Here is an 18,262-nt window from a genome sequence, read left to right as displayed (position 1 = left end):
CTGTTCCTCAGCTGGCGTCCCCTTCCCGGTGTCCCGGAGCCTGAGACCGCCGGGGCCGGGGGCGATGCCACCTCCATGCCCCTGGGGGAAGGTGGTGCCACCTGATCCTCCGAACTCCGGCTTTGCAGGGACGGGCGATGCCGGCAAGCAGCTGGAATTCACTTCTTAGCCCCATCTCAGGCAGCAGCAGCAACAGGAAACCCAGGAGTTCTGTGAAATGACAGGGAAGGAGAGAGAGAGAGAGTGAAGTCCCCTCGCCTCGGCTGGTGACGTCTCTCCTTCCTCCTTTTTTTTTTTTTTTTTTCCTGTCCCTATAAAGAATCTCGGGCTCGCATCAAACTTCCCTGCGAAAGCCGAGGCGAGGCGGAGGGGAGGGGGACAGGCAGAGAGCAGAGCCAGGGGCTCCGGTCATGCCCCAGCCCCGCTGCCCGCCCGTTGCCCGCCCCGGGCAGGTGCCCCCGGGCAGGTAGAGCCAGGTGGGCTCCGGGCAGCTCCCCCTGCTCCTGTCCTGCTGGGAGATCTGTCCTTCCTGCCGGTCTTCGCGGCACCTGCGCCTCCCTGGAGAAGCCTATCTCAGAGGAGGCTGTGCGGCTCCGCCACCTTATCCCAAACTCCGCGCTGTGCGAGCAGCCGCGAGCAGCGACTGCGGGAAAGTTTTTGCCAAACTTTTTCTGGTCTTTTTGCTTTGCTTTTTCACCCCTTGAGTGACTCTGCGCCAGCCAGGAGCGCTGGGGAGGCTTCTGAGGCAGGGCAAGGTTCCCCCCGGACACCCCAGGGATTGGAGAATCGGGGGGAAAAAAGGAATAAGGTGATTGCGGCAAGGGGGTGAAGGAAAAAACCAAGAACCTCGGGAAGAAGGGAAGGCAAACACAACCCACAGCCCCAGGATGAAGCAGTGAATGGAAAGCACAATTTAACTGGGATCAACAAGTGGGAACTCCTGCACGCCTCGTCCTTCCCTCCCTCCCCGCTCCGGCTTGCTCAGAGTTCTCGCTGCGAAGGAAAGCTTCTCCAGTGGGCTCGGCTGGCTCGGGACACGCACCAGGACCGGCCCCGGGATGCTGCCCCGGGCCAGCGCCCTCCTGGCCGTCTGTGCCCTCCAGGGGCTGCTGCTGCTGCACGGTAAGAGCCGCCCGTGTCGCCGGGGGGGCAGGGCAGGACAGCCCGCTGTGGCTGCCCCCGGCCCGGCGCCGTGCCGTCCCTCGGGGGGCCTCGGGAGAGCGCTCCGTGATGCTTTCTTGCGCTTTTCCTCACTTTTTGCGCTCCTCCGGCGGCCCGGTGAGGTGTCACCCACCGGAGAGCCCCGGTGCCAGCGGGCAGGTGCCACCGCTCTGTCCCCAAAGCCTCAGGGTTCACACCTCCGTTAAAAGTGATATTTGGAAATAGAGGTGAAAAAACTAAACCTCCTTGAAGGTGTCGCTCATAAAGGTCAGATTTTAATGGGTGTTCCCCCTCGAGGTTTGGCCGCTTGATTAGAAATGGCAACTTGTGAGTGTTTACCAATTTGTGGCTTTTTTCCCCTCGATGTTGGAGGGTTTCTGGTTGTATTTGATCACTTGAGGCAGAGCTGAGGCTTTAAAAGGAGGAGCTGTCTGGGAGCACCTGGGCTATCCTGCTGTCCTGGGGCTCATGCTGGAGCTGTGGGCACAGACATCACGGGCATTCTCTCTGATATTCCAGTCCTGATTCTTTGATATTTCAATTTTTGTTCACGTGGTGCTTCTTCACTGCCTTCCCCTCCTCAGCCCAAGTGCCAGGTTAGATCCTCTGCTCTCCAAAACTCATTTTCCTTTGCAGCAAACTCCCTGTCCCCCCAGATTTATTCCCAATTTTTGCTGCTATCAGAAAAGCCAAGAGGCAGGTTAATGAGATTTGGGAGAGCTTTTCCGTCTGCCATATGACTTTTCATTATCTCATTATGCATGAGGATTTTGCTGGATTACTGAGCTATTCATTCATGACGCTGCAAATTGTGTAAGGGAGATGGGCTCTTGTTTATTGGGGAATTCCTTCTGACAGAAAGGACTTTTTCATTTTTTTGGGTAGTGGATGTATTGCACAGCAAGAGGCTGTTGTTCTTCAGCCCATTATATTTTCATAGTTAAGTGAATAGCTTCTGGAAACACTGTGGAGCATCACTGCCCTTGATTTTCTTGGATTCCTTCAGGGATTTAATGTATTCCTCCTGCAGAAAGGGGCTGATTGGCAGGCACAAACCCCAGGGAATTTCACATCTTCCCCACAGTTACCTGCAGAATAAATAGCTAAGCCTGAGGTTGTGCTCCAAAGGGCTTGTCCAGCTTTTCCAAGAAAAGCTGAAGCAGCAAACCGGGCAGGTGTCAAGGAGCTCCTGCAGCAGGAATCCTCAGGATCCGTGGCGTCCCCAGAGAATCTGTCCTGTGCCAGGCCAGCCAGCAGTACCCACACCTTGGGCTGCACCTGGAGCAGCCCTGGGAGGATTGCTGAGGTGTGCTTCAGCTGGCTGCCAGCTGCAGCAGCAGCCAGCTGCGTGCTTTGGGAGCTCTAACCTCTGCACAGTCTGGAAAAGTTGCCTGAAATCCAGTGTGGATTTCAGAGCCATAAATCACCACAGGATTTGGTGGATCAGAGAGGGATAATAACAAGGGATTGGGAGATGGGAGAAAATGTGGTGTGCTCAAGTGTTCCTGAGGCTCCAGGGTGAAGTGGAGCACAGGGAGAGTTCAGGGGGAAAATCCTGGCTGGAGATGCTGCCTACATTTCAGGGCTGCTCAGGTCCTTACTCACCAGGTTCCTTTCCTAATCATTTCAGCCCAAATAACCTTGGAATTTGGTCCAGATTCCTTTTGGCATCGGTGCCAGGCACAGAGGAGGCCAAGAGAAGGCAAAGTCTGCATCCTGTGACAGAGGGAGGGAGGCAGAAGCATCCCGTGCCTGGAGGTGCAGGCTGCTGAGGGACTGGAGCAGCACTGTGGATGTCAGGAGCTCGGCTCATCTTTAGGAAGAGATAAAACATCAGCACAGCCTCTGGGTGCCCTCCTTGGGCTGGAATCCAGGGAGAGACAGGGCCAGGAGGGCCGAGGATTCGGGATGGCACTGGTGTTACTGAGGAGTTAGCTCCTCACCACCTGGCCCACAGTTCCTCTGCAGCCCCGAGCTCAGTGAAGCTCTGCCCGACCTCCCAAAGCCAGGATTTATCCCTCAGCTGTAGTTAAACCTTCCCGGGATCTCTGTGGCCAAAATTAGGTAGAGCTGTGCTGAGGAGGCTGACTCTGATTCCAATCCAAACAATTCCATCAGCAATGCAGAGAGCAGGAAAGCCCAGCAACTGTGAAAGCTGCTCAGTACCAAGGTATCAACTCCTCAGCCACTTTTCCTTCCAAGTTCATCTCCAGCAATGAAATTGATGGAATTCTGGCCATTACACTTATCCAGGTCTCCTTTGGACAATTCCTGACTGATTTGTTGCTTTCAGCAGGGGGAAGGAACCATACAGGCATCATCCCAGTGATTTCCCACCTTCCTCTAAAATACAGCTCTACATACATCTTTAAATTTCCTCATTTAGTTCCCTGAGTATCATTAAATTTCCACTTTCTTTTTGCTCATTGCTTGCCTTCTTCTCAACTCCTCAGAGCACTGCTTGGGCTCTTGCTGCTCAGAAATGACCACTGGTGTGGTAATGACGGTGCAGATGCCAACAGCTGGCACAGGTTTGGGGTATGGAGTGGGATGGTTCATAACCAGCCCTTGCAAAAACAATCTGCAAAGAAATTCTTACACCTGAAATTGTGCCTGGAAAGTTCAGTACTTTTTACCCACTGACATGATCACCAGAAGGTTTTTAACATCTGAGCAGTCCAAGTCACTTTTTGGGTATTGGAATAATCTCAGCCATTTCAGTGATTTAACACTGGAAATTATTAAAGATTGAAGAATAAAAATCAGGTCCTACCCGATTGCTTTGAAATGAAAGCACGTTTGAAATTGATTTTTTTGTTGTTGCTTAATTTTGCAATGTCTTCTACAAATTGATTATACTGGATGGGCAATGAAGCTTGTTAACACAGAGATTTCAATTAAACCACGGATCAGGGATCAGGAGATAAAGCTTCAGGAGCTCGGATTCCTCCCAGTTTTCCAGCTGGGATGGCCACAGAGTGCAGCAGCATGAGTGTGGCTGTGCCAGGTCAGAGGCACCAAGGGGTTGTTTTCCCAAAAAACGTGTGTCCTAACTGGTGTTATTCCCAAACATTTGCTTTACTGTGGGAAAATGTTATAAAAAGCAGAGGAGCCTTTTTTAGGCTGGTGATATATGAGCCTCCTGCTGAAGCTGCCACATTCGAAACCAACTGGAAATCTCTTTATACCAATTCAGCCATTTAGGGCAAGGAAAAAAATGCAAAGTATTTCTGAATACTCCCTGTACTTCTAAAAAACAGCATTGTACCCAAAAGAACACTGAAAAAACCAACCAGATTTTTTTTTGAAGGTTTGTTGAAGGTTTCTGCTGTAAGAACTTGCAGTCTTTTCTTTAAAGCTTGTACAAAATATTTATCTGTGGGCATTGGTCTGCTCGAAGAGCAAGGGGGTCCATTTGGGTAATTTCTGCCCTTTCACACATTCCCTGGATTGTTCATTTTGTGCCAAATTATTTGTACAAAGTGATAGCTCAATCTGCTGCACTTTGAATTAATATCTCAGATGGGGCTGAATACTTATGTTGGTAATAATATAATGGAATAGTAATAATAATAGAATAGTAATAATAATAGAGAATAGAGAATAGATAATATTATATAATAGATAATATTATATAATAGATATTAGATATATAGATAATATATAATAATAGATAATATCATAATAGATAATACATAATATTATATATTATAATCGATAATATATATTATATATTATAGTAGATAAAGTATCATATATATAATATGTGATATATAATATATTATATGCTATTATATCAATTAATAGTAATTAATAATAATAGAATATTTGTGTTGTTAATAAGTTTATGCACACATGCAAAAGGTTTCCAAGCCCCACAGGAGATTCCTCAGGTACAGGCAGGGGAAGGTGATCTGAGCTGTTCTGGAGGTTTGTCTCCCAGATCACCAGTGTAGTTTGAAGGAGGGTGAAAACCTGGTCTGTCCCATATCTGTGGAGGGATGATTCACATCTGGTCGCTCCAGAGACCTTTGCAAGGTGTCATGCAGGAAGAGTCACTTGGCCACCAGAAAAAGGAAAGGGGGCACAAAGGAGATGCTCTCAGTTCTTATTGCAGGAGAATTTTGGGGGCAGCAGCAGCAGCCACCTGCACTTTTTAAAGCTGCACAGGAGATTTCCAGGAGGCAGTGTTGGACTTTCAGAGAGCACGAGGAGCACCCTGAGCTTCAGCCCCTCTGAGCTTCACATGCTCACTTTGGTACTTTCTCTGATCCCTCTTTCCTTTTTCCAAACCAGCCCGATGTCACTGGAATGGGAATTAGGAATGGGAGTAATTAAGGGATACTAAGGTATCTAAACAACAGCTAGGATTGAAATAAATGTGTCCTGGTAAAAAATAAATGAAATAAATGTGTCCTGGTGCTTTCCTTCAGAAAGCAGCTCTGATGGCTGGCAGGACACGAGGTCTCTGAGTGCCCATCAGGACATTCCCATCCAACTGTCCTCAGTCACAACTGGCTGCCCAAAAAAAGCTGGATAAAATGTGTGTAACAGAGAACTGAGCTCCCCGTTGGGCACTTCTTTAAATTTTTTTATTAAGGCCACAGAGAAAAGTGTAGAAGCTGCCAAAATCCACCAGTCAAGGTTTTTATCTGGAAATGGCATTTAATAGAAGGGCCTGCTTGAGGCTCCCCAGGGAGCAGGACCCCAGGAGCAGAGCTGGCATTCATCAGGAGCAAGGCAGGATCAGCACAAATCGCAGGAACCAAGGTTTCTGCACCAGCTGTGACCTCAGAGGCTCATCCAGGAGCTGCTTCCTTGAGGAGTGGGGAAGGAAGAAGGATCAGGATCAGCCTGATCTCCCGAGGCTGTGATGATGTGTGCCCATTTTGTGGAAATTCCTCCCTGCCTGCCGAGTCTGGCTGTGGGAATGGGAGCAGGGATTGGCACACGGAGGGAGCTGAGCAGCTGCCCTGTGCCATTGCTAACTTCTGTCCCTTACCGAGAGAGGAACACAGCTTTGCTCTCTGATGGACAGGGAGTAAGCTGGGAACTATTTTATGATGGAGAGTGAGTGAGTCCATGGACATCTTCATGAGTCACTCCAATACCCTGTTTCCAAGCCCTTGGATTAGTCTGACTTTGCAACGCATACTTTTTGTCCCCACTACATCCTACATCCCTCTCCTGCTCTCCCCCCCTTTCCTGGATGTCTCCTAAACTCCCCTCAGGGCTCAGGATTCCTTGAATTTTTACATTAGGACAAGCCAAGAGGAATTTCCCAGCCCTTCCACACCAGGGGTCTGCACAGTCTCTCTTCTCTGTCCCAAAATGAATTTTGCTTTTGTAATTCTTTCTGGTGCAGAGATTTCTGAAAAAACCAAAGTGGGACTGCTTGAGACCTGCAACTGAATCTCTCGTTTTCTGCCAGCTCTTTGTGTTCCTGCTGCACTGAATTTTTACAAGAAATAATTTTTGCAAGTCCCCCCAGTATCTGGAAAAGCAGGGAGGGGTCACATCTCAAATATGGGGTGCGTGTGACCAGGGTTTTTGTTTTGGCTCTAAAGCAGGAAAGTTTTATCACTGAGTCTTTGACTGAGCAACAAGGAAAGAACTTCATCTAACCTTGCAAATGATGGAAGTCTGAAAAGTCACTTTTCCTTTGTGCCCTGCAGGGAATGGCAAAAGCACGTGGCCCTCGAATTTCAAAATTCAGCCAAAACCCAAACTGAGGCCCAGAATGTAAAGGAAATATATGGACCAGCCTTCTATTTTCAGATCACTTGCCTTTGTCTTCTTCATTTCCACATAGGTTTCCTTAGATCTTCCTGTGTTTTTCTGAACTGTGGGAACGTGATTGCCAAGGAAGTGGAGAGGGGAGTTTTCAGCCCTGCTGGGATTGTTCTTGATTTGAGGGTCAAGGAAGCCTGACCCTGTCATTACCTGTTCCATTTTTACAAAATCGCCACCAATCTGAACCACCTCAGCCAAAATGTTTGCTTCCTTAGAGCCCACAGCTCAGAAATTGCTCACCTGGAATTCTTCCTCACGGATACACCGGGGTCAGCTTGCAGGAAAAGCACCAACCACCATGGGGCTGCTCTGGCCATTCCCCTACAGCCGTGAGGAAAATGGGATTGCTCACAGGGGTACTCCACACACACACGCAGAAACAGCTGAGCTGTGAGCTGTTCATCCTGTTTGCTCTTCATGCAGAGCTCATTAACTGAAATCAGGGCTGAATAAACTCGTTCAGGAGTCAAAGCAATTTCCTCCCAGTGCCCAGAAGCTGCAGTGGGGATGGGAGTGTGGAGCTGCCCAGAATCCCCTCCTCAGCTCCCTCACAGCTACTGAAAAGGGCTCTGTAGCAATAGGGATCATCCTGAAAGCTGCTCCTGAGCCTGCATTTCCCCAGTTTTTGGGCTGAGCAGTGCAAGGGTCAGCATTTCAGACCTTTAATGTGCAGACACCTCCTACAGAGTGTCCCCCAAGAGCTGTAAAATGTGATTTTCCGATTTTCCCCTCTGCTTCTCTGCTCAGTGATCCAGCTGCCAGGAGCAACTCCTGCAGGAGCCATCACACACATCCCCACAGCAGCACTTGGAAGCCCTTGGTGTGGGCAATCCTGCTTCCAGGAGCAGGAAAAGGCTTGGAAGAGCTTGCCCAGAGCCCTTCAGAGCAGGGAGGTGCTGGAAGGAGGGAAGTAAAGCTCTGGGGAGTTTCTGCTGCAAAACTCAAGGTCTCTCTGTCTTTCCTTGAAGAAAAATAAATCCCACCAGGTGCCCCACTGGGTCACTGGGAGGGACATCCCCCTCCCCTTGGGAAGGGTACCCACTGCTGCTTCACTCCTCAGTTAATAATGATTTACAGAGAGAAGGGAAAGGATTTCAGGAGCTTCCACTGCTTTGCTTCCTAACCCAGGAGGAGTATCAGGAGAAAGAATAATGCAGAACACAGGTGTGGAGAGAAATGCTTTTCCCAGCTCTGTTTCTGAGACAAGACCTCTTTTCCCAGCTCGGTTTCTGAGGCAAGACCTCTTTTCCCAGCTCTTTCTGGATGTGGACGAGGCAAGGCAGTGGTGTCAGCTCTCTCTGCATGACACAGCAGCACTGAGCTCAGCTGCTTGGAAGGGGTTTGTTACAATTAAAGAATGATTCAAGTCAATGTAAACAATGATGTCAGCCTGAGGACCTTTAAAACACAATTTAAGCTATTACACACTGTAAAGCAGAGAGAATCAGGTAACCTTTTGGCCTGCCACATTTTTTCTCTGGAAATTGATCTTGTCTGAGTTATTTTCATGTTTACACACTCGGGACAAGCTTTGCCTCTCACTCACACAGGTTTTAAGGCTGTGCTTGGCTGAAGACAATAGCCTGTCTTTGAATTGTCCATTGTATGGCTGAGAACATTTATTTTCTTCTGGCTGTTTACACATTTTGTGGTGGAATCTGAGGGGAAAAAAGGCAGACTGAAAGCTGCTCCCTCACTGCATGTTTTATAAAGGTAGAGATCTTACTGATCTTTCTGGAAAAGTCTTGATTTGCTTCACTGTGAGAAAGCAAAATAACCTGCTTCTTTTCCAGTGGTGAAGGAAAGCCAGAGTGTGGCTGAGCCTGCAGCAACCCCCAGTTGTGTGAGGCAGCACAGGAACCCTTCCTCCTATTCCTCACATTTATTTTGGCTGCACAGATTCTTTTCTGCTCGGTCCTGGAGACTCCCATGCTTTAAACAACTTTCCTTTAGTCTGGGCAGATTTTCTGTTGAGTAAGGACGCAGCAGAAGGGTTTGGCTCAATAGGAATTCCCAGAGAGAGTGATGAAGCCCTGAATTCCTGTGTCAGCATGAAGGGAGCAGACTGTGGCAGGAGGACTGCCTGGGGCAGAGCCTGGGAGCTCCCCGCTCTTGGCACATCTCATTTTGAGTTTCTCCCAGCTCATCCCACCTAGTGGGGACTTTTCCAAGGATAATGGCACCGTGGGTCTCTGGGAAAGTAATGCAGGTGTTACCACGAACACACTGATGATTCTGTGAACAGTTTTATTGCTTCATCCCCTGATCCATCAGCAAGGAGATAAACCAAGCCTGCAGAGTGATGCATTTACAGGTTTGGAATGGCTGTGGTGTTCTCACATTTGGAATGTTTTCTCCTGGCTTTCCCAAGCAAACATGAGCTCAGTTCTCTGGGTCAGTTTGAGCAGAAGCAGCCCTGCTCTGATGAGAGAAGTGCAGGGTGAAATCAAAGACCCAGCATGGGACAGTTCCTGGGATGGAGGGACTCCCTGGGAAGGGGAATTCAGGAAAAGAGGAGACTGCTGAGCAGGGCTTGTCAAAGGTTTCCCCATCCAGCTCCAAACAGTTCCCATCAGAAATTCTGCCATTGCTTACAAGGCTGATTTCTCCTTATTATTCCTATAGGATTGTTCTGATCTCTTTTATCTATTCTGATCTCTTGTATAAATCAGCCATTTTGCCTTTTTAATTGTTGTCTACTTTGTATTTGAAAAGTAATACTCAGACCCACTTGGTGAAATGCCATTATTAATTTAATTTGCTAAGTCATGAAGTCCTGAAGCCTTCTTCTGGTTACTGAGGTTGCTCTCTCTTGAACTTTGTGCATAACTATAGTGGCTATATTGCTATTAAAAATAAACTACCAGCCTTATTTCCTAATGTTCTGTGTGGGTGTCAGAGCTGGTGCACAATATCAGCCAGGGCAGGCTCCCCAAACAGGCACCATGACATCCCACAGGTCTGCAAGCAGGGGCTGATGCTCCCTAGAGAAAGGTTTTCTTTCTCCCATCCCAGGAATATGTGCCCAATTTGTTTTAACCTTCTCCAGGACAGAATCTTTGGTTTTCTGGTGGGTTTCTGACAGAAGTACAAAAGAAGAGGACAGGAGTTTTGTCTGGGTATAAATCTCACTTTTCATTTGCCAGATCTGTCCAGCACTCAGGAGAAAATCAGGGTGGTAGAGATGAAAATTCTGTGCTCAAAGTGAGATTAGTGGAGAAGCTAAAGCTGAGCTGGTTTTGATTTCCATGGAGGATTGCTGGCACAGCTGCTGTTCAAGGCCATTTGCCCTTCCGCTGTGCAATATCTTTGTACTTTGGAATTAATGTAGGCTTTGAAATACTACCTGCATTTGAGCTCTGGCACTGAGCAGTGCAACTTTGAGCTTCTCCCTCTCTGCCTACCTGTGCCAAGTGTAATCTGTAATCCAGGGTCCAGCACTGCACACTCTGTACGAGGGAAACACCAAAGCCTTTGTCTAGTGGCTCTGGGATTGCTGTTGCAGTTCTGGATGTTTCTGATGGAGTGTAAACTCTTTCATTTTGCATCCCTGGAACAGCAATGATTGATAATATTGATACATCATCCATGCCATCACTGGTGTGGTTCAGGATAACACTTCACCTGAATCAATCACGAGGCTAAAGTCCTGCAGAACCTTTCTTTGGGCTGCTGATTCTTTAATTCCAGGCTGACCAATACATCTGGTGTCACCAGAAGTCTCCTTCAATTTAGAGCTAAGCTAACCAGACTTAAAGAGAGAGAGGAGAACCCAGAGCAGCTCAGTTCAGTCATCTTTCCTGTTTTAAATTCTTTTGCTTATCTCAGCTCTGGCCTTGCCATCTGCTGGTAGTGAAAGCAGAGTAGTGACACTTGGGTGTGGTGGGATGTAAGGAGAGTATCTCAAACTCTGATCTTCTGCACTGGAGATGATAAAGGAATTCTCGGGATAAAGGAACTGAGAGGAATTCTCAGCATCCACAGGGCAAAGGTCTCCCTCATGCTCTTCAGTTTAATGGTTGGTGTCCTATAGGGTGCATTGTACTGCCAGCCTTTGAAAGGCTGCCTTGTTGTTTTGGTTCCATATTGTTCTGAGTTAAATGGTAGGAAAAGAGAAATTGCTGCCACCACAACATTCCCTTATAGGTCTATTCATTATTGATCCGCAGAGGAAGTGGAGAGTTCCCCTGGACAATGGGCAGATATACAAATGAGCATACATTAACTTTCTGTGCTTGTACAGCTCATTTGGGCTGCATTTCCTCTGCATTCTCAGGAGCACAAATTCAGGCATCAATTGGTTTGATGTCTTCCTCTGCCTTGAACTGCTGCCTCATTAGACATTCTGGGTGACAGGCAGCCCCTCTGAACCACAGAACCACAGAACCACAGAATCACAGAATCAATCTCAGAACCACAGAGTCACAGAACTGCAGAATCACAGAATCAATCACAGAACTGCAGAATCACAGAACTGCAGAATCACAGAATCAATCACAGAACCACAGAGTCACAGAACTGCAGAATCACAGAATCAATCACAGAACCACAGAGTCACAGAACTGCAGAATCACAGAATCAATCACAGAACTGCAGAATCACAGAACTGCAGAATCACAGAGTCACAGAATCACAGAATTGCAGAATCACAGAATTGCAGAATCACAGTGTCACAGAACTACAGAATCACAGAATCAATGACAGAATTACAGAACCACAGAACCATAGAGTCACAGAACTGCAGAATCACAGAAAAACAGAACCATAGAATTACAGTCACAGAATCACAGAACCACAGAATCACAAAATCAATGACAGAATCACAGAACCACAGAATCAGAGAACCACAGAATATCCCGGGTTTGAAGGGACTCACAGGGATCATCCAGTCCATCTCCTGTCCCTGCACAGGACACTCCACCAATCCCAGCCTGTGCCTGACAGCTTTGTCCAAACACTTCTTGAAGAGAAAGGCAGAGGCCTGATGTAGAAATGCTTTGGGCAGATGTGATGGAGCACTGAGGGATGCTCTGGACTAGGAGCACTGGGAACAGAGGGACCAGGCCAGGTCTGTGGGGTTTGGCTCTGCTGGCCTGGGGCTGTGCTCCAAAGCAGCAGGGAGCTCAGGTGAGGCTGAAGTGACTCAGCTGTGTCCCTGCCCTTTGACAAACACCCCAGGGGCAGCACTGACCCCAGTTCAGGGGCTGCAGCAGGGTGGCATAGAGGAACACCCAGAATCTCTGGAAGGAAAAGGCTGGGGTGATTCCAGCCCTGCTCCTGCACTGGTCAGTGTGGGTGCTTTGCTCAGCCCCTGCACTGAAGTTTGCAGGTGCCCCCTCAGTCTGCAGTGCATTTTGGCTTTGCATTCCTCCCTGCACCACAGGTTTTTCCTGCCTTTGTGCCTCTGCTCTTCTGGAAGTCAGGGAGGTTGATCCTTCCCTTCCTCCCTGGAGGGATGGAGCAATCAATGTTTGGAGGAGAAAAAGCAGCTCAGGAGCTGCAAGAGATTTGCTTCATCTTTCACTCCCACCACCAGAGAAAAACCCACGTGGAGCTGCAAGGACAGGGAGGCATTTCAGGTTGTGAGGATCAGGACTGGGGACTGTGCTGGGCTTGGCCTGAGCTGGCAGAAATCCCTGGCAGGGATGCTCAGGGCTTGCAAGGCTGCATTTTTTTTCTGGAATTTCTCCTACTGTGGTACCTCCCTCAGCCTCCTGAATGGTGAAATATCCATGGCATCCACACCCACACCTGCACTGATGCAGAGGCTCTCCAGCTGCAACCACATCCCAAGAAGCCTCTTGGTTTTCATTCTTCTGGCACGGAGGAATTTGCAAAGCTGATTTCCAGCCCTGACCTGATGGATTCCCCCACTGAGAGGCTCTTACAGTGAGACGATTGCAGGCTGAGGGCTTGTTCTCATCTCCCCCACACTGGAGGTGCCTCTTGGATAGCTGCTTAATGAGCCTGGAGTGCCACCTGGGCTTGTCAGGAGCCCAGGGGGAGTTTCCCCTCCTCCTTGCAGCCCTCAAACAGCCCCTTGCTGCTTTCAGCAGTAGAAATAAGGTGATTACAGGCATCAGACTGCTCAAGGGAATATTGGGTTACTGGAGTTGAGAATCCAAAGGAGAAATCTCCCTTCTAGGACCTCACTTGTTCTGGAATCTGCACACTTTTGGGGAGAAGCAGAAAACCGCAGCTAAGCAGCATCCAGCCAGGGCTCAAAACCCAGCCTGAGTTCCTCCTTGCCTCTTACAATCTGTTATTTTATTAGTATTAGTATTAGTATTAGTATTAGTATTAGTATTAGTATTAGTATTAGTATTAGTATTACTGCCATTTTGACACTGTCCTCTCTCAGCCATGGATATTTCCCTGCAAAAGCTGCACCTACCCAAACAGCTAAGCCTAGAGCTAAGGCTTGAGTACCTTAAGTACCAGCTCATTTTTAGGCCCAGCCCCTTGGATTTGCACCCTCAGAGGGTGGGCACAGCCATGCAGAAAACAAAAGATGAATAACACACAAACAAGACACCCATTTACAGATCCTCTCAAAGCTCAGTATCAAAGCTTTTGTGCTTATATTAATGTTTATTAATATTTTGTTGTGAGGAAGGGTGGGAAGAAAGAAAAAAAAAGAGACACTGTCCCTCCTTGGAAAGTGCTTTGTTTTTCCCAAGCAGCAGACCTTTAAGTATTTACTTTAAGAACACATTTCTGTGCCCAGTAGGTCTGAAAATTCTTGGGAGGACAGGACAAAGGGAGGCCAGGAGGGGTCAGTGCTGGAGCAGGGCTCTGTGGAGGGTCAGGACTGGGATTATGAGCAGGCTAGGGATGGATGGGTTTATCCGTGATGGTTGTCAGGAACTCCTCACCCATCCTGTAACAAAGTTTGTGAAACCAGCCCAGCAAAGCTCCTTCAGCCACTGCTTTGCTTATACGTGACCAATATTCTGTCTCTTTTCTCTTTCCATGTGAAAATGATCAAACTAATGGAGAGTCACAAAGTTGATCTGTGCATCCATTGATAGAATTGCAACTGCTTCATCTCCTAACAAGCAATTTCTCTCACTGAAAAGGGAGCACCAAAAATGAGTGTTCACTGGAATGGAATATGCCACCCTCGCCTTTTCATGAAGATGAAAATACATAGGAAAAGCAAAATTCCTGGGCATTATCAGCTTCCATGGTTGTTATTCTCTTTGTCACTGGGGCAATCCATGTGCTGGGTGGGCTGCAGTGCTGAGGGACAGTATCTTTGTGCTCAGGAGCAGCATATTCCCAAGCATGTTGTCTTTGGCATAGCCAGTATTTTATCTGCCAGAGCCAATGTTAATGAAAAATTCCTGAAAAATTCCGCATTTCAACACAGCAACACTCTGCTGGGAATAACAATCTCTCGTGACCTGGTTCAAAAGCAGATATCGGGCAGGATACAAAACAGGGAGGTGTTTCTGACCCCCCTGCTTCGAATTTGGGGATTTTGGGCTGAGTTTGTGGTGCTTGCCTGCCTTAAGGAGTGATCTCAGCACTGTCAGGTTGTGAGCTCCCTGTGGGATGTGCACCCAAAATCAGGATTGTGCTGTCAGAGCCACGGGGCTGGTGATGCTGAGAACTCCTTGTGCAGCACAGCAGTCCCAGCTCTTCAAAACACAGTGGATTTATGGCAATTTGTAGAGAAATATCTGCACAGAGGGGTGACTCCTTCTGGGACAGTGCTGGCATTGTCCCTGCTGGGGTCCCTTTGACACAGGGCAGGAAAATCTGTGATCCATCCCAGCAAACATCAGCCTGGATGGTTTGTCACACATGGCTTCATCTCCTCGTTGCAGCAGACTGGAACACCAAGGTCAGGCAAATAAAGCTGGGGAAAAAAAGCCCAAGTTCTGAGTAAAGCGGCCTTAAATCACTGCCACAACTGCAAGATGACAGAACAGGGAAATGGAAGGGACCAATTCACCTTGATTTACATGAATTGGTTTCTCAGAGGTGGATTAGGATTTCTGAGCCAGCCCATCCTCCCTGCCCTGGCAAAGCTCCTTGGCCAGGTGGGCAGGACAGGCCAGCCAGGGCTGTGGGACTGGGGACATCCCAACACAGCACTGAGGGCCCTGCTCAGGACACCGTGCAGCAAAGCCCAGGGGCCTGCTGGGTCTGTTCAGGGAGTGTGGGTCACTCAAGAAGTGGAGAAAGGAATTAGTGAGCTTGTCCAAAAGCAAGTAAAACCCCATGGATCTGGCCTCTCCACGCCCTGCCTGACCATGGGTCCTTTCTGCTCCACGCACACTTTGTGCCCCACAGCGCAGAGGGCAAAGGAAAATCAAGACTTACAACTGCCAGGCTTCCAAATGCAGCGTGTTCCACAGCATCTCCCCCTGCCAGGAGGCTGAGGAGCAGCGGTATTATCCCCTGCAGGCAGGGTGGGTGGTGGTGTTTGCTATGCCTGCCTGGTACCCCGGGGACAGGCACTGGCAGCATACAGATAAGAGCAGCTGTAATTCCTGCTGTGCTCCAGCACACAGACACATCCCTGGGTGAACGCTCAGCTCTCAGCCCCTGCAAGGTCCCCTCTTGCCAAAATCCCCCTCCTCGGGAGATTTGTTTCAGTGGCAGCGGCTCAGTGAGAGCACAGGACGTTCCTCCTGCGCAGAAAACATCTGTGCCTGCTCCGAGCTGCTGCCTGCACTTCAGCTGGGAAGGATGCTGAGGGAGGGACAGGTTCTTGCTAATCACAGACTTGCCCAAATATTTATCTCTGCTAAAACCAGTTTAGCTGCTGGATGCAGCCCAAGGTTGGTTCTGATGGGAGATATCAAACACAATGCGCATGAATCAGGGACGGCACATCTGGCACTGCCTGTGTGCTGGAGGAATATTAATAAAGAGCCAGCAAGCTCCAGCTGCTGAGTTATTTGTCCTGCAACAAGGCTGCAGCTTCCTACCATCACCACCAGTGCCAGGAGGGTGCCAGGGATCACCTGGGGCTGCTCTGTGGTCCCCGTTGGCACTTGCACTCCTTTTTGCACGAGGGGCTCCACACTGAAGGATCACCATTTCTTTGAGAAGGATTGAAAAGAGTGATGGAAAGAGTGGTGGGGCAAAGCAGGGCAGAGCTGCCAGTATTGAGAACATTTCTCTGATATTTTATTTCTGGAAGTATCTGATGCAAATGTTCTTTTTCCTGGAAAGATTCCTCCCCTTGCCTGCTTCCCCCGCCTCCCTCAGAACGCTGGTGCCAATATTTCTGCTGCAACTTCCTTGCTCTCAGGGGCTTCCTGCTGGAGATTTCCCTCCCCTCTGGCCTGGAGCTGGTGGTCCTTCCTTCTGTGGAAGGAGGGAGTGGCCCCAGCAGTGCCTGGGATGCTGGCAGGTATCCCTGAGGGATTGCAGCTGGTCCTGCCAGCACAGAGGTGCTCTGGAGGATGGCTCAGCCATTCCTGGGAGTCTCTTATCCTCTTTTCCAAAGCGTGAGCCTGGCAGGTGCAGGGAATGGCTGGATCCATGTGCAGGGAAACATTTCAGTGCGTGCTGCATCCCACTCCTTCCCATCCTCTCAGCCAAGGGAGCCCTGCCCCAGGATTGTGTCCAGCAGCACCTCTCACTCCATCCCTCTGCTAAATGGATAAGCACAACCTTCAGCTGAGCAGAGTTTGGCATGAAGGCATGGACAGAAACTTTGGAGCTGAGGCTACAAATCTGCCGTGCTCAAAGGGTCATTTTGATCACTTCAGAAAATATCATCTTGCAGAGCAGCCCTGGAGAGAGGCTTATCACTTTAACTTCCCTGATTAGCCTGGGACACCAATTTTAGGCACTGTAAAAACAGTGGAGGTCAAATTTACTATGGAGGGCAAGGACCAGTGACTCAATTTTCCTTATTCTTTATAGTCACTTTTCACCTTGAAGAACAAAAGGTCCCAAAGTCAGAGAATGTTTGTTCTTGAGTCTTGCCAAAGCCTTTTTTTTTTTTTAATAAACCATCATTAAAATCTGGGCCCTTTGCCTTGACAAAAGAAAAGAATATATTTGTGTACACTTAAGTGACAGGAAAGAGCCTGTGAGGCAGGCCTGGTCACAGATAAAGGAATTCCGGACATTATTCCTTGTGCTCCAAGGGGTTGTGACAGGGGATTTCCTCTCCAAGTGGTAAATAGCCCTGCAGTTGTACAGCAGGGTGGGGCCACTCTGCTTTCTTTAAAACCAGGAGAGATGAAAGCACTTTGGGAGAAGAAAGAGGGGCTGGGTGAATGTGCACAATGAATCCATGGGAATGCCTGGCGGGGGGATCCACCTGCTCCAAGCTTTGCCCCCAAAAACTTCCCAGGGGTTTGAGGTGCTGCCAGCTGGGCTGTGCTTTGGGAAGAACAGCTCATGGCACAGCAAAATCGATTTAACTCCAAGGAGTGGCCCCAAATCTCAACACCTGGCGTGTTCTCCCTGGATCTGTGGGAGATAGGTAGAATATATGGGGAAATGGGTTTGGTTTGGGCTGACTCTGGATCCTCCCTGCCTTCTCTGAAAGCTCCCAGTGCATGCTGTGGGACACTGAGTGCCTGTCCTGGGCTGGCATGGGATCAGAGAGGGCAGTGAGGGTGGGATCCCACAGCTGTGAGCTCCTCGAGGAGCCTCACCGGAATTTGAACCCAAATGAGGCAGTCAGGATTCTGTTACTGAAGGTACCTTTCTGTCTTGTACTGAGTCATGCCCAGGAGTGGGACGAGCATTTTTGTAAGAAAACAGAAGAGCTGAAGCTGCACATTTTATCCTGTTCTCATTTTAAATTGAAAAAATTTCAACTTTGGATTATCCTTTGCATGGAGGGCTCACCAAAGTGCCCTGAGTTGGGTGAAGACAGAGGGAGAGGAACATCACTCCCTTGGTGAGGGAGACAAGAACATCAAGCTGATTTTATATTTGGATTTCCTTTCCTCCCTATTCCTGTGGCTGTCCTGGAGGGTCAGCAGAGCCTGCAGATCCCAAACCTCCCAGCTACAGCCAGGCTTAATGAGAAAGGGAAAGATTTGCACATTACAGCTCTCCAAATCCTCAGGATTCAGGTCTTCAACAATAAACATTCATTTAGGGAATCAGCAGTGGAACAGATAAATTAGCATTTTGCAGGAGTTTGCAAATGGCAGGTTCCTACATGAGCTTTTCATTGCCTTCTGCTTCAGTGTAGATATCTGAATTCTTTTCCCTTTCAACTACAATGGGACCTCGTGTCAGGACAGGGAGGCACATGATCAGACTGGAGAATCCCACCTGGAACATGGGAATGTCAATGAGCTCGAACTGCTGCTTCCAGCTC

General features: G+C 48.7%; 1 protein-coding gene across 1 annotated transcript in view; it reads left to right on the top strand.

Moving 5' to 3' along the window:
• Nucleotides 1-418: 418 nt before the first annotated feature.
• The window catches only part of LOC128814223 (vascular endothelial growth factor receptor kdr-like), a 125,104-nt gene continuing 107,260 nt past the window's right edge, over nt 419-18,262 (top strand). The window contains exon 1 of the mRNA XM_053989846.1: nt 419-1,122. Within this exon, the coding sequence (XP_053845821.1) occupies nt 1,059-1,122 (64 nt within the window). The 5' untranslated portion in view covers nt 419-1,058. The remainder of the gene's footprint in view (nt 1,123-18,262) is intronic.

This window comes from Vidua macroura, chromosome 14 (genome assembly GCF_024509145.1).
Source record: "Vidua macroura isolate BioBank_ID:100142 chromosome 14, ASM2450914v1, whole genome shotgun sequence".
Classification (NCBI taxonomy): Eukaryota; Metazoa; Chordata; class Aves; order Passeriformes; family Viduidae; genus Vidua; species Vidua macroura.
This window is presented reverse-complemented; position numbering and strand designations above follow the sequence as displayed.